Source organism: Triticum urartu, chromosome 1 (genome assembly GCF_003073215.2).
Source record: "Triticum urartu cultivar G1812 chromosome 1, Tu2.1, whole genome shotgun sequence".
NCBI classification, from domain to species: domain Eukaryota; kingdom Viridiplantae; phylum Streptophyta; class Magnoliopsida; order Poales; family Poaceae; genus Triticum; species Triticum urartu.
Genome location: NC_053022.1, coordinates 509,265,746 through 509,282,666, shown reverse-complemented (window position 1 = coordinate 509,282,666; position 16,921 = coordinate 509,265,746). Strand labels below are relative to the sequence as shown.

Here is a 16,921-nt window from a genome sequence, read left to right as displayed (position 1 = left end):
TAGCAACCATACTAAACGATCCGGGTGCTAAGCTAATGGAATGGGTCATGTCAATCAGATCATTCAACTAATGATGTGATCCTGTTAATCAAATGACAACTCTTTGTTCATGGTTAGGAAACATAACCATCTTTGATTAACAAGCTAGTCTAGTAGAGGCATACTAGTGACACTCTGTTTGTCTATGTATTCACACATGTATTATGTTTCCGGTTAATACAATTCTAGCATGAATAATAAACTTTTATCATGATATAAGGAAATAAATAATAACTTTATTATTGCCCCTAGGGCATATTTCCTTCAGTCTCCCACTTGCACTAGAGTCAATAATCTAGATTACACAGTAATGATTCTAACACCCATGGAGCCTTGGTGCTGATCATGTTTTGCTCGTGGAAGAGGCTTAGTCAACGGGTCTGCAACATTCAGATCCGTATGTATCTTGCAAATCTCTATGTCTCCCACCTGGACTAGATCCCGGATGGAATTGAAGCGTCTCTTGATGTGCTTGGTTCTCTTGTGAAATCTGGATTCCTTCGCCAAGGCAATTGCACCAGTATTGTCACAAAAGATTTTCATTGGACCCGATGCACTAGGTACGACACCTAGATCAGATATGAACTCCTTCATCCAGACTCCTTCATTTACTGCTTCCGAAGCAGCTATGTATTCCGCTTCACACGTAGATCCCGCCACGACGCTTTGTTTAGAACTGCACCAACTGACAGCTTCACCGTTTAATGTAAACACGTATCCAGTTTGCGATTTAGAATCGTCCGGATCAGTGTCAAAGCTTGCATCAACATAACCGTTTACGATGAGCTCTTTGTCACCTCCATATACGAGAAACATATCCGTAGTCCTTTTCAGGTACTTCAGGATGTTCTTGACCGCTGTCCAGTGATCCACTCCTGGATTACTTTGGTACCTCCCTGCTAGACTTATAGCAAGGCACACATCAGGTCTGGTACACAGCATTGCATACATGATAGAGCCTATGGCTGAAGCATAGGGAACATCTTTCATCTTCTCTCTATCTTTTGCAGTGGTCGGGCATTGAGTCCGACTCAACTTCACACCTTGTAACACAGGCAAGAACCCTTTCTTTGCTTTATCCATTTTGAACTTCTTCAAAATCTTGTCAAGGTATGTGCTTTGTGAAAGTCCAATTAAACGTCTTGATCTATCTCTATAGATCTTTATGCCTAATATGTAAGCAGCTTCACCGAGGTCTTTCATTGAAAAAATCTTATTCAAGTATCCCTTTATGCTATCCAGAAATTCTATATCATTTCCAATCAGTAATATGTCATCCACATATAATATCAGAAATGCTACAGAGCTCCCACTCACTTTCTTGTAAATACAGGCTTCTCCAAAAGTCTGTATAAAACCAAATGCTTTAATCACACTATCAAAGCGTTTATTTCAACTCCGAGAGGCTTGCACCAGTCCATAAATGGATCGCTGGAGCTTGCACACTTTGTTAGCTCCCTTTGGATCGACAAAACCTTCCGGTTGCATCATATACAACTCTTCTTCCAGAAATCTATTCAGGAATGCAGTTTTGACATCCATCTGCCAAATTTCATAATCATAAAATGCGGCAATTGCTAACATGATTCGGACAGACTTAAGCATCGCTACGGGTGAGAAGGTCTCATCGTAGTCAATCCCTTGAACTTGCCGAAGCCCTTTTGCGACAAGTCGAGCTTTGTAGACAGTAATATTACCGTCGGCGTCAGTCTTCTTCTTGAAGATCCATTTATTCTCAATTGCTTGCCGATCATTGGGCAAGTCAACCAAAGTCCATACTTTGTTCTCATACATGGATCCCATCTCAGATTTCATGGCTTCAAGCCATTTTGCGGAATCTGGCTCACCATCGCTTCTTCATAGTTCATAGGTTCATCATGATCTAGTAGCATGACTTCCAGAACAGGATTACCATACCACTCTGGTGCGGATCTCACTCTGGTTGATCTACGAGGTTCAGTAGTATCTTGTTCTGAAGTTTCATGATCATTATCATTAGCTTCCTTACTAATTGGTGTAGGTGCCACAGAAACAGTTTTCTGTGATGCACTACTTTCCAATAAGGGAGCAGGTACAGTTACCTCGTCAAGTTCTACTTTCCTCCCACTCACTTCTTTCGAGAGAAACTCCTTCTCTAGAAAGTTTCTGAACTTAGCAACAAAAGTCTTGCCTTCGGATCCGTGATAGAAGGTGTATCCAATAGTCTCCTTTGGATATCCTATGAAGACACATTTCTCCGATTTGGGTTCGAGCTTATCAGGTTGAAGCTTTTTCACATAAGCATCGCAGCCCCAAACTTTCAGAAACGACAACTTTGGTTTCTTGCCAAACCATAGTTCATAAGGCGTCATCTCAACGGATTTTGATGGTGCCCTATTTAACGTGAATGCGGCCGTCTCCAAAGCATAACCCCAAAACGATAGCGGTAAATCAGTAAGGGACATCATAGATCGCACCATATCTAGTAAAGTACGGTTACGACATTCGAACACACCATTACGCTGTGGTGTTCCGGGTGGCGTGCGTTGCGAAACTATTCCGCATTGTTTCAAATGTACACCAAACTCGTAACTCAAATATTCTCCTCCACGATCAGATCGTAGAAACTTTATTTTCTTGTTACGATGATTTTCAACTTCACTCTGAAATTCTTTGAACTTTTCAAATGTCTCAGACTTATGTTTCATTAAGTAGATATACCCATATTTGCTTAAGTCATCTGTGAAGGTGAGAAAATAACGATATCCGCCACGAGCCTCAATATTCATCGGACCACATACATCTGTATGTATGATTTCCAACAAATCTGTTGCTCTCTCCATAGTACCGGAGAACGGTGTTTTAGTCATTCTTGCCCATGAGGCACGGTTCGCAAGTACCAAGTGATTCATAATCAAGTGGTTCCAAAAGTCCATCAGTATGGAGTTTCTTCATGCGCTTTACACCGATATGACCTAAACGGCAGTGCCACAAATAAGTTGCACTATCATTATCAACTCTGCATCTTTTGGTTTCAACATTATGAATATGTGTGTTACTACTATCGAGATTCAATAAGAATAGACCACTCTTCAAGGGTGCATGACCATAAAAGATATTACTCATATAAATAGAACAACCATTATTCTCTGATTTAAATGAATAACCGTCTCGCATCAAACAAGATCCAGATATAATGTTCATGCTTAACGCTGGCACCAAATAAAAATTATTTAGGTCTAATATTAATCCCGAAGGTAGATGTAGAGGTAGCGTGCTGACTGCGATCACATCGACTTTGGAACCGTTTCCCACGCGCATCGTCACCTCGTCCTTAGCCAATCTTCGCTTAATCCGTAGTCCATGCTTCGAGTTGCAAATATTAGCAACAGAACCAGTATCAAATACCCAGGTACTACTGCGAGCATTAGTAAGGTACACATCAATAACATGTATATCACATATACCTTTGTTCACCTTGCCATCCTTCTTATTCGCCAAATACTTGGGGCAGTTCCGCTTCCAGTGACCAGTCTGCTTGCAGTAGAAGCACTCTGTTTCAGGCTTAGGTCCAGGTTTGGGTTTCTTCTCTTGAGTAGCAACTTGCTTGCTGTTCTTTTTGAAGTTCCCCTTCTTCTTCCCTTTGCCCTTTTTCTTGAAACTAGTGGTCTTATTGACCATCAACACTTGATGCTCCTTCTTGATTTCTACCTCCGCAGCTTTCAGCATTGCGAAGAGCTCGGGAATAGTCTTATTCATCCCTTGCATATTATAGTTCATCACGAAGCTCTTGTAGCTTGGTGGTAGTGATTGGAGAATTCTGTCAATGACGCAATCATCTGGAAGATTAAATCCCAATTGAATCAAGTGATTATTATACCCAGACATTTTGAGTATATGCTCACTGACAGAACTGTTCTCCTCCATCTTGCAGCTATAGAACTTATTGGAGACTTCATATCTCTCAATCCGGGCATTTGCTTGAAATATTAACTTCAACTCCTGGAACATCTCATATGCTCCATGACGTTCAAAACGTTGTTGAAGTCCCGATTCTAAGCCGTAAAGCATGGCACACTGAACTATCGAGTAGTCATCAGCTTTGCTCTGCCAGACGTTCATAACATCTGGTGTTGCTCCAACAGCAGGCCTGTCACCCAGCTGTGCTTCCAGGACGTAATTCTTCTGTGCAGCAATGAGGATAATCCTCAAGTTACGGACCCAGTCCGTGTAATTGCTACCATCATCTTTCAACTTTGCTTTCTCAAGGAACGCATTAAAATTCAACGGAACAACAGCATGGGCCATCTATCTACAATCAAACATAAACAAGCAAGATACTATCAGGTACTAAGTTCATGATAAATTTAGGTTCAATTAATCATATTACTAAAGAACTCCCACTTAGATAGACATCCCTCTAATCCTCTAAGTGATTACGTGATCCAAATCAACTAAACCATGTCCGATCATCACGTGAGATGGAGTAGTTTCATTGGTGAACATCGCTATGTTGATCATATCTACTATATGATTCATGCTCGACCTTTCAGTCTCTGTGTTCCGAGGCCATATCTGTATATGCTTGGCTCGTCAAGTATAACCTGAGTATTCTGCGTGTGCAACTGTTTTGCACCCGTTGTATTTGAACGTAGAGCCTATCACACCCGATCATCACGTGGTGTCTCAGCACGAAGAACTTTCGCAGCGGTGCATACTCAGGGAGAAGACTTCTTGATAATTAATGAGAGATCATCTTAAAATGCTACCATCAATCAAAGCAAGATAAGATGCATAAAAGATAAACATCACATGCAATCAATATAAGTGATATGATATGGCCATCATCATCTTGTGCTTGTGATCTCCATCTCCGAAGCACCGTCATGATCACCATCGTCACCGGCGCGACACCTTGATCTCCATCGTAGCATCGTTGTCGTCTCGCCAATCTTATGCTTCCACGACTATCGCTACCGCTTAGTGATAAAGTAAAGCATTACAGCGCGATTGCATTGCATACAATAAAGCGACAACCATATGGCTCCTGCCAGTTGCCGATAACTCAGTTACAAAACATGATCATCTCATACAATAAAATTTAGCATCATGTCTTGACCATATCACATCACAACATGCCCTGCAAAAACAAGTTAGACGTCCTCTACTTTGTTGTTGCATGTTTTACGTGGCTGCTACGGGCTTAAGCAAGAACCAATCTTACCTACGCATCAAAACCACAACGATAGTTTGTCAAGTTGGTGTTGTTTTAACCTTCGCAAGGACCGGGCGTAGCCACACTTGGTTCAACTAAAGTTGGAGAAACTGTCACCCGCAAGCCACCTATGTGCAAAGCACGTCGGGAGAACCGGTCTCGCGTAAGCGTACGCGTAATGTCTGTCCGGGCCGCTTCGTCCAACAATACCGCCGAACCAAAGTATGACATGCTGGTAAGCAGTATGACTTATATCGCCCACAACTCACTTGTGTTCTACTCGTGCATATAATATCAACATATAAAACCTAGGCTCGGATGCCACTGATGGGTTTCGTAGTAATTTCAAAAAATTTCCTACGCTCACGCAAGATCATAGTGATGCATAGCAACGAGAGGGGAGAGTATGATCTACGTACCCTTGTAGATCGACAATGGAAGCGTTTGGTTGATGTAGTCGTACGTCTCCACGGCCCGACCGATCAAGCACCGAAACTACGACACCTCCGAGTTCTAGCACACGTTCAGCTCGATGACGATCCCCGGACTCCGATCCAGCAAAGTGAGTGTCGGGGAAGAGTTCCGTCAGCACGGCGGCATGGTGACGATCTTGATGTACTACTGCAGCAGGGCTTCGCCTAAGCACCGCTACAATATTATCGAGGACTATGGTGGAAGGGGGCACCGCACACGGCTAAGAATATGATCACGTGGATCAACTTGTGTTTCTCTGGGGTGCCCCTGCCTCCGTATATAAAGGCTCAAGGGGGGTGCGGCCGGCCTAGGAGAGGCGCGCCAGGAGGAGTCCTACTCCCTCTGGGAGTAGGATTCCCCCCCCCCAATCCTAGTTGGAATAGGATTCGCGGAGGGGGGAAAAGAGAGAGGGGGGCCGGCCCCCTCTCCTTGTCCTATTCGGAACCAAGGGAGGGGAGGGGCGCGCGGCCCATCTTGGGCTGCCCCTTCTCTTTTACACTAAGGCCCACTTAGGCCCATATAGCTCCCGGGGGGTTCCGGTAACCTCCCGGTACTCCGGTAAAATCCCGATTTCACCCGGAACACTTCCGATATCCAAACATAGGCTTCCAATATATCAATCTTTATGTCTCGACCATTTCGAGACTCCTCGTCATGTCCGTGATCACATCCGGGACTCCGAACAACCTTCGGTACATCAAAATGCATAAACTCATAATATAACTGTCATCGTAACCTTAAGCGTGCGGACCCTACGGGTTCGAGAACAATGTAGACATGACCGAGACACGTCTCCGGTCAATAACCAATAGCGGAACCTGGATGCTCATATTGGCTCCTACGTATTCTACAAAGATCTTTTATCGGTCAGACCGCATAACAACATACGTTGTTCCCTTTGTCATCGGTATGTTACTTGCCCGAGATTCGATCGTCGGTATCCCATACCTAGTTCAATCTCGTTACCTGCAAGTCTCTTTACTTGTTCTGTAATACATCATCCCGCAACTAACTCATTAGTTGCAATGCTTGCAAGGCTTAAGTGATTTGCATTACCGAGAGGGCCCAGAGATACCTCTCCGACAATCGGAGTGACAAATCCTAATCTCGAAATACGCCAACCCAACATGTACCTTTGGAGACACCTGTAGAGCTCCTTTATAATCACCCAGTTATGTTGTGACGTTTGGTAGCACACAAAGTGTTCCTCTGGCAAACGGGAGTTGCATAATCTCATAGTCATAGGAACATGTATAAGTCATGAAGAAAGCAATAGCAACATACTAAATGATCGGGTGCTAAGCTAATGGAATGGGTCATGTCAATCAGATCATTCAACTAATGATGTGATCCTGTTAATCAAATGACAACTCTTTGTTCATGGTTAGGAAACATAACCATCTTTGATTAACAAGCTAGTCTAGTAGAGGCATACTAGTGACACTCTGTTTGTCTATGTATTCACACATGTATTATGTTTCCGGTTAATACAATTCTAGCATGAATAATAAACTTTTATCATGATATAAGAAAATAAATAATAACTTTATTATTGCCTCCAGGGCATATTTCCTTCAGCAACATAAGCAACACCTGCGCACAAACTAAATAAATACTTGCACCCAACTTGGCAAGGGGGTTGTCAATCCCTAGTTGCAAGGTTAATAAAAAATAGTGATAGATAGTGATATGGCAAACGACAAAATAGTAAAGTGAGCAATAAAGCAACACAAATAATAATAATAGAGAATGCACCCGGGGGCCATAGGTTCATGTCATTGTTGCCGCCATGAGCTGGAGTTGACGACCCACATGCCATTTTGGTATAGGTACATGCTACAGAGTTGAAACATGGTTAAAGACCGGCTAAACCTTCACCACACTCTCTTACTACAGAGCGCTGTTCCATGGAGCGACCACTCCCCCCTACTCGTAGCTAATTTGGAAAAGTTGGCCGCCGAGGAATGCGAAGATTTTCCTTTGGCTAGCCTCCCTTAACCATTGTTGGACAGCCGATCACGCGCGCATCATAATCTCCCCCATGATCGGGTTTGCAAACTCTGCAACCAGGAGAGCGAGATCCTACACCAGTTGCTTGTGGGCTGCGTCTTCTCTCGCATCGTTTGGCATGACACAATGGCCTGGTGCCGCCTGCCCACCCCCCCTTCAGACCGCGTGACATGATTCTTTGACTTGTGGTCCACAACAATGTCCATGGCACTGGCTAGCCTGCGTAGGGGTATTAACTCTCTGATCATTCTAACAGTGTGGACTATCTGGAAGCACCGTAACGGCAAACTTTCTAATGGACCCCTCCTCCACTCAGCTCTCCAATGACATAAAAAAGGAGGCGCCTCTATGGGCTAGAGCCGACGCCAAAAGCCTAGATTAATCCATGTAACCTGAACTTACTCTCTGAGGCTGAGCAATCTTACCCCCTCTCTACTTAATCCATGCTTTTGATGTCGCCATGCTTGTGTACGTCACCAAAAGTAGCACCCCTATAAACTATCTCCCCTACTTATGAATGAAATGATACACATCATTGCATATTCGTAATTAAAGCTTCACCAGATTCAACCTAACTCTTGAAGTTGGATGAGGACGGTTAAGCTTTTGTTGACAAGCGTTGTGATAGATAAAAGAAAGCAAATTGCACGTTTAATACGTCAACTCGTTGCGCGTTAGAGCATCTCTAGTAGATTCCGTAAAAACGGTCAAACCTTGGTATTTATGATACAAGCTGAAAAAATCATCCCGAATAGATCATGTAAAACAACATATCCTGTAAAAAAAATTGCAGGCTCCCCTATATTCGAACCACAATCTGTTATGTTTAGAGGATTTCGGCCGTTTTTGGAGGATCCTGTAAAGCCGGTCAACGCCGGAGCAGGGGACCTCTCAACGCCGTGCACGAGCAGCGAACAGGCGGAGGAATTCGCCGACAGCCGGCCGGAGCATCGCCAGAGCACGCGTCGGCCCGGTGCGTCACCAGAGTAGGCAACGGGCCAAATCAGGCGGAAATCAAAGTTCGAGTTCGTCCATGCCTGTGTCCCAGGGAAGAAGAAGCATGAGGAGAAAAAAATGTTTACTATGTGGGTTTACAAAATTTGTTCCGACTGACGCCTCGCTGTATCGTAAATTCGTTTTAGGGGAGCCCGTACAGGTGGTGTTTTATGGGATTGCTAGAGATGCTCTTGCACCGAACCCACGTCTAGATTGTTCCCCACCAAAACCCTAGAATCCCCTAATCCAATCCCCACCGGTTCCCCACGTCTGCCGATGGGGCTCTTCTCGTGGTGGAGGGGCTCCCGCCGCGGCTCGCCGGAGCAGGCCCCGAGCCAGCAGGCCGCGAAGGGAGCGGGAGGCGCGCAGGCCCAGGTGGCCGTCCCCGGCACCCATGGGGCGGTGGAGGTGCTGCGGCAGCGGCAGCCGGACGCGACGGTCTTCGAGTTCGGGTCGGCGGCGGAGTCGGGCACCGCCGTCACGCTCGCCGGCTACTGCCCCGTCTCCGACGAGCTCGAGCCGTGCCGCTGGGAGCTGGTGCCCGCCACCGGCGAGGGCGCCCCGCAGTTCCGCATCGTGTTCTGAGCACGAGGAGATAAGCACCCCCTATGCTGCCGTCGCGCTATCTATCTTGGGTGTTGCGAGGTTTCTTGGGTACAAAGGTGTGATCTTTGGCTGTATACTGGTGCTTGTGCATTTCCCGAAATAAAGCTTGAGATATTGATGAGTCCTGGTGGATGATAACATGTGCTGGCTGAAATTCTGGGCTTGCTGTCGTTTGTGATGAACAAATTAGCCAATTTCGGCAGCTCTTTATAACACTACCAAATTAGATTGCTGTACTTTTGGCTTTTGTATGCACTGAAATTTGTGGGCCAGCCATTTGTTGAAATATTTTCAAGATGCAAACTAAATCTTCATAGGGATTAGGGAGGTAGTACCTTGAAATTGTGGTGGAAGTCAATTTGCTCACTGGGAGATGTAGGAGTGTATGTCCTGTTGCATTGTTAGACATGAGTCCAAAAGATATCAAACAGGGAACCTGGGCTTGAATTGCTCCTTGACCAATGGTAAGGACAAGTACCTTGCCACGACTGTCCGAGCAATAATTTCCTCATTGAGCACATATGCAGCCATTTCCTGCCTTTTTTTGTGTCTGTACCTTACCTTTGGGCTTAGAATTTTAGTTGATAGCACATACATGAAGATCCCAAACTAGTTGGTTCATGCCAATTGGAAGAAATTAGGTTTTGGCTTTCAAATTAGCTTATCTTGATGTATTGCTGTACTTTTGGCTTTGGTATGCACTGAAATTTGTGGATCAGCCATTTGTTGAAATATTTGCAAGGTGCAAACTAAATCTTCATAGGGATATAGTACCTTGAAATTGTGATGGAACCTTGCTCACTGGGAAATGATAGGAGTGGTATCCTTACCTTTGGGTTCAGACTGTTGATTAATAGTGCATCCATAAGGATCCCAAATTATTTGGCCCATGTCAGTTGGAAGAATGGTCTAGCTAGTGCTAAAATACTGTTATTTCTGAGCTCAGTTATGGCTTACTGGTGGTCCATTTCTCTTTGCTTTCTGATTTCATAATGTGAGACTTTTGAGTTCTTCTAAGTTGGCCAAGGTGGATCATGGAGCAACTGGCTGGTCACAGTTCTCCAAAATGATTTGCTTCACTATTATTTGATGGAAAGGAATTTCTTTATGTGGTTAGCCATTTCAAATTTCCGCCCTGAACTCGCTTGCAATTTTTTATCTTAATAACTTGTAACCTGAACTAGCTCACAATTTATGATGCTCTTATATTGGATGGCGCTAGTTTTCATGTTTAGTACTAGTAGTGTAGTAAGAGGCTACTAGTATAACAACAAAGCTGATGAGTGGTGATGATGAACACCTCCTGTACTCGAGCTTGAGCCAGAATTCGAGAAGGGAGAGCAAGCTTTTAAATTGATGTAGGAACTGCTAGGAAGATAGGTGGGAGCAAATACAAAATTGTGTAACTTTTGACTGTTTCTGAAGACACACTACCAATCTGTAACATGTATACATGTAGCGGTTTGAAAAGGGATAGTGCATTTGTATGTATCAGACAACTTTCCACTTTGCCTAAACAAGAATCATAGCCTGACATGTTCTTTTGCCAAATCTACATTTTTTTTTCATTTGAACTGAAAAGTGAAAACCCAACAGCATGGTCCAAATATTACAAATTCATGTTCCTGTTCCAGAAACAGCTCGGCAGGACTTGCTATTCTCATTAACAAGTGTTGCAGAATAGCTGTAGCCTGAAGTTGTAGAATCAATATCAAAATATGTATAGGGATCCCATATGTATTTGTGATCTGAAAGTGCTGGTGCATTGTCACTCAAAATGATGATGGTGTATTGAATCAGTTTGTTGGGGTCTTGTGGACCTCCTCTGTTTGTTTGTCGAGATAATATAACCCGGTTATACTCATTTGTTGATGTAGTTCCTCCCTTTTGTTCTTGATATTCCTGGAACAAGCTTGTATGTGCTCTATCATTTGCAAACTATCAGATGTGCGTTGCTTTAGTTCCTCCCTCTGTTTTGAATTATAAAGATGTTCTTATTTTTTTCTGAACCGGATATATATGGCCGTGTTTTTGTGTGTTTGTTCACTCATTTCAGCTCCTATATAGTCCCCTTTGAAATATCCAAAACGTTTTATAATTCGGAGCGGAGTACTAGGGTCTGATATGAAGGCTGGTTGCATCCCAGTACTAGGGGGCTGTTTGGTTTGTGACTAACTTAGCCAAAGATTGCCACAACTAAGGTTAGGCAAGTTTGACCAACTTAGGTGAGTGTTTGGTTCAAGCCACATCTTAAGCAAGCCACACTTGGGCCCCACATGGCATACACACAAAAAGTGTGGTAAGATTCCCTTAGGCTCCAATTTGTAGCTCTCATTTTGATGAACTAACCTTAGGCAAGTTTGACAAAAATGTGTGGCAAAGTGTGGCAATGCTAGTCCTAAAACCAAACAGCCCCTAGGTCTGATAGTTTTGTAGGTCTGATATGAAGGCTGGTCATCCCTCTGTTTTGCTGCCCATCTTATGGTGTCGCTCACTTATGGTCTGTTGATGCTCTGTGTTCAGTGCTCACTCTCTGATAAACTCCAGCAACTCCTTTAGCATCCCAGATACTAGATCATGAAAGGCGCGCGTTACTGCGCCTGTCTAATTTGACAGTATAATATTAGTGATTGATGGAATTGTAGAGGCATTATACTATAGAGAATTGATATGCAAATTATGATATAGTAATATATAAATTACTCCGTAGGAATATCTTAGTGGATATACAACCATGGAAGTATCTCGGTACCTGGTATTAGGGCACATTTATGTCAAAGTACATTTTTTTATTATTGATCATTAAGGCGATGTGATTGATTGTCACGAAAGAAGGTGGTGTTTGTTTTCCCGGAAATCACATGTTGCCAAAGAGAAATTTTAGTACTCTATTAGTCTCTCAGATGTGCTCTAAGGTTCCACGCCCTTCTATTTTTCTAGTATAGAATAGAAGAAATTTCTATAAATATATGCAATGAAACATATAGTAGATGTCTCCTATATGAGATAAATCACCAATGCCCGAGACAATAGGTGTGTTCTAATATTCTAGGAGTTTTAGCGACAACACAGGCAACTCTACACACTATCACCCTCGAACAACTCTCTAAGCACTGAAAGCATTCCTTAAAAAGGTTGATAGAGTATTTCACTATTTCGTATGATATCAAACTGGAGCTATAAGCATCTGTTATTGCAGTGGTACTAAAGTCCAATACTATGATAGGTCCTTCGTGCAAATATATATGACATACATAGAAGTAAGCTTTGCATTATCCACATGGTCCAAATATCCCAATCAAAATGTTCTATGCAGCACACTCAGAAATATTTATGTGAGGAATTTAATTCGACCACGCAATCACATATTTTTGAGGAAAGAGTTACACAAAAGCATGCTTACTAAGCAAAACCTCATCATGTCAAGCATTGACATATACAAACAACTCTGGAAAAGTTGTGGCAACATATAATAGAATGCAATTTACAACACTTCTTTATTAAAGTACAAGGAGACCGGTTCCTATCTAAGGAGTCATCACCTGCATGTAGGCAGATTAGCGTCACAACATTGGTGTGGGTAATCTTATAAACAATACATAGTGAGTTATAAAATTAGCATAGAATTTTAAAATTCACTAAATCAAGTAAAAGAAAAACAATACATCAACTCCTGTCAAAGATTGCCTCGGAATACTTCAGCGCCCCCACTGCAAAATGCGTCGTATTTCTCATGACAGCTAAGTTATAAACTCATACTGAAAATGTATATAATTTAGACTACCATGCACAGACTACTGTCAAACTCATCCCAAAAACACAACCTTGAGTCTTTTAAGTACGCAGGAAAATTTGTACCAAACACAAAATGCTAAAATAATAGAAAGCCAAAGTTATCAAATACTTGCAGATCTCCATGTATCTTTATTTTTAGGAAAGGAGCCACTTACTCTATCAAAATAACATAACATGGATTTTCATCCTTATTGTTGTGTTGCATTTTTGCAGTCAAATTATGTCAAATTGTTCCATCCAAACATGTGGTTATTGCACAATAAGCTAAATATCATTGTTGAGACTAAAATACCTGGAGGCCAACGAAGAGGCAATTCCCAGAACCAAAAACAAAGTTGAACACACAACGTTTGGCGGATTTCTTGTTATTCTGCTTGCCTTATGCCCTCAACATGCTCCTGGGGTTTTGTGCCCAACTTGGAGCGGGAGCCACTGCATTACAAAACCTCATTCATGTGCATCTTTTCAAACCAACCAGAACCAACAGAAGCACGAACAATAAAGGCAAGAGATATATGTCACTATAGCCGTGACACGTAATTATTCCCCGATTCCAGCACATACCTCTGTAGCGGACCAACAAGTACTCAAGTAGTAAGAGCTATAGTATGTCCGCCCAAATTCTCAATGTTCTTGTGGGTGATCTGAAGCCTGCAAGGGGCGGTCTGCACTGCGGTTGCTCTTTGAGGTGCTAGATGGAGTAGACCGCTTGTTTGCTTCTTCTACCCCATGCATACAACATTAAGTTGCAGGCTGAACCAAATTGTTGATATAAGAAAGTTATTCTAATCTGAAGGTACAACAACGTTCTAAGAAAATTATCATGATCAGACAACAAACTAACCGAACAATAACATTATTGACTTCATATTGCATTTATACTTGTCCCATGTGATGTTGATGGTGAGAGCTACCTGCACTTTAGTGAATTTAAACCATGTTGAACTTAACATAAGCACACTACTGAATCTAAATATTTGGTGTTTATGCTGGCTAGGTTAATTCTCTAAGAAATGATACAAATGATCTAGATACTTAATTCCTTAGTCGTCGTCACAATTCAGATGTTCAAGTCAGCAAGTTCGGTGTCAAGCGTGTCAATTAGAAGCACATGGTGGGTATTTGATTTCGTTCAAATCCAGGGTACACTGACTGAAGCAAAGACGATTAGATTAGGGGGCAGGGGATTACAGAGTGAGACAACAATGGTGAATTGGAGAATGCACTGGTAAGATGTGACTACTCCATGTTGACAAATCAACTGATTGCAGAGGAATTCAATCTAGACTCACCTCATATATATTTTCAGCAAAAGAAATCAATTGCTTCCGATCACAATTCAAAAGGTTGGGTTACTTATCATGATCAGGTGCAGACTGTAGCGATTGAAGGAATTGCCAGCAGGAGGGCATGGCGGCTGCACCTAGCGACTTTCCAGACTCGCGGGCCACGGGCAAGGTCAAGGGAGTGCAGAAGCGCGCCCGTCGTCTTGCCCGACAATGTGCTTGTGGACGCGAACAAAGCAATACTGTGAAACAAGAGGAGGAGCCCCAGTCAATGTGTTAGATGTAAACAGAAGCAGTCTGTGAATAATTTAAAGGGAGGAGCCCGAGAATAAAATGGAACAGGTAACTGGGGATCGGCCTAACCTGAAGATCGTAAAGGACGTTGAGATACAAGGTTGAACAAATTCAGCGCGAGGTTGAGTGCGCTCGGCCGCTACTGCCCCCTGCTCCGCGCCCGCCGGCAGGACGCCATACACCGATACACGTCGAGGAGTCACGCACCGGTGTGACCAGAGACATCGCCCTCGCCCACCACGCATACACGGGGGATGTCCCTCCCTTCCTCCTCCTCCTCCTCTCTCTCTCGGCGGCGCACCAAGTCTTGCCCTAGGCCAACGTCGGGAGATGTCGGGGTGGGATTGAGTGGGGCTAGGAGGTGGCCGCAGAGTAAAATCAAGATCGTTCGTGCGAGATCCGACGATGACCCGTAGCACTGATCCACAGGCTTTCGATTCTGCCCCCATAGCAGCAGCCCAAGGACAGTCGGCTCAGGAGTAGCCCATGCGGGAGAAAAAGCGTGCGTTGGACGGGCTAGGGACAAACGTGGCCCAGCAACCAGAAACGTGCGTTGAAGGTCGAACTGTAGAACAAATCTGACGGCCAGGAACATCTGCATCGCCAAAATGAACGGTTGAAAACTCTAATTGCTGAGAGAGCTCGCTTTAGGTGCGGTTATACTGTCCTTAATTGCACGCAGCTTCTGGGCAGTGGGGCCAAGCAGCCAGTGTCCAAGCCCAGCTCTGCTCCACCAGCTCGCTTCCCGCACCATGGAGAGCAGAGCACCACACCTTATCGTCTTCTTCTCTTGTTCGCGCCAATGGCGCTCAGCCTCTTGAACCCTGCTCCCTCCTCCAAGATCGCACTCAAAGCTCCAGTCCCGCCACTCCCGAACCGCTCGTTTCTCTTCCCGCCACCGCGCCTGCCTGCTCTCCACGTTGCCCTCCTCCTCCGCAGTCCGCCGCACCGGCGCGTCCAGTCGTCGTCGGCGCCGTCGGCCCCGCCGACGGACGGCTCCCCGACGCCACCATCGTCGAGGGAGGAGGCGGTCGCGCAGGCCAGGTCGTGCCTGGCCACGGCGCTGCGCAAGCCGCTCAACAACTCGCTCCCGGCGCGGAAGCTCAAGAAGCAGCAGCGGCAGGCCCGGTTCCGCGCCGAGATCCCCGTGGTCGACGACTCGCCGGGCTCCCTCGCGCGCCTCGCCTTCGACGTCTTCTCGGGCCTCGGCGTGTCCCGGAAGGGCTCGCCGGCGAGGCTGCTCCTCGTGTGGCCCTCCGCGGAGGACCAGGCGGTGGCCGTGCGCGAGTTCAAGAACTGGGGGGACACGTCGGCGCTGGCGCACGCGCAGCTGGACGCGGTGGCGCCGGACGCGCTGGGCGCCTGCGACGCCGCCGTGTTCCTCTCGCCGGGGCGGCCGCAGGTGGAGAAGCTGCGGGCGGCCGTCAACGCGCTGGACCCCAGGCCGGCGGTGCTGTTCAACCCGGGGTGGAGCTACGAGGTGGAGGAGGAGGGGTTCGGCGGCGTCGCCAAGGGCTTCGTGGGCTCCTTCAACGTGGTCTACTCCTTCATGGGGCTGGAGGTGAAGGGGCTGCTGAGCAAGAAGAAGGGCGTGCTGCTCCGGTGCGTGGAGGGCGGCAGGTTCGGCGGCGAGAGCTGGGTGCTCATGATGGAGGACGAGGAGAAGGAGCCGGAGCTGAAGGTGGTGTCGCGGATGAAGCGGCGGCCGACGGTCGGCGAGGTGGAGAACATGATGTACAACCTCATGGCCGCCAACTCGCCGGTGACCAAGTCCGCCAGGTTCCTCAGGGAGCTCGTGTCCAACGTCACGGGAAGGAAGGGGAAGCCGTGACATTGGTTTCATTGGCCTTGTGTGTTCACGGCGTCTCCTGAACTTTCAACACTTTGTTGATTGCCTGAAAACTCTGAAATGGTTGTAGTGGTGCAGCAACAAGTTTGCATTTGCAATGCATCTTCGGAATATGATAGGCAATGTTAACCTATGGATAATAGAAGTTTTGCGCGCTAGCAAATGACAGAAATCAGGTGTGCAACAACTTGGGATTAACACCCATTGTTGATAATACTAGTGTATCATACTATATTCATAACAGTTTGTTTAATTCACATATAAATGATTTTTAAGGACATCACATCTAAGCTCCCACAAATATATAATACAGTAACAAGAAATAAAAACTAGGACAAAAAAATAGACCACAAACAGAATGGATATCAGCTTAGATGT

At 45.1% G+C, this 16,921-nt stretch overlaps 2 protein-coding genes across 2 annotated transcripts; both read left to right on the top strand.

Moving 5' to 3' along the window:
* The first annotated feature begins 8,902 nt into the window (after positions 1 to 8,902).
* On the top strand, positions 8,903 to 9,440 carry LOC125523535. Its single transcript, XM_048688562.1, has one exon. The coding sequence runs from the start codon at positions 8,990 to 8,992 to the stop codon at positions 9,296 to 9,298; it is 309 nt and encodes a 102-aa protein (XP_048544519.1). The 5' UTR covers positions 8,903 to 8,989; the 3' UTR covers positions 9,299 to 9,440.
* A 5,991-nt stretch (positions 9,441 to 15,431) lies between these two features.
* LOC125523524 lies at positions 15,432 to 16,676 on the top strand. The gene has a single exon (XM_048688554.1). The coding sequence runs from the start codon at positions 15,497 to 15,499 to the stop codon at positions 16,523 to 16,525; it is 1,029 nt and encodes a 342-aa protein (XP_048544511.1). The 5' UTR covers positions 15,432 to 15,496; the 3' UTR covers positions 16,526 to 16,676.
* Positions 16,677 to 16,921: the final 245 nt, after the last annotated feature.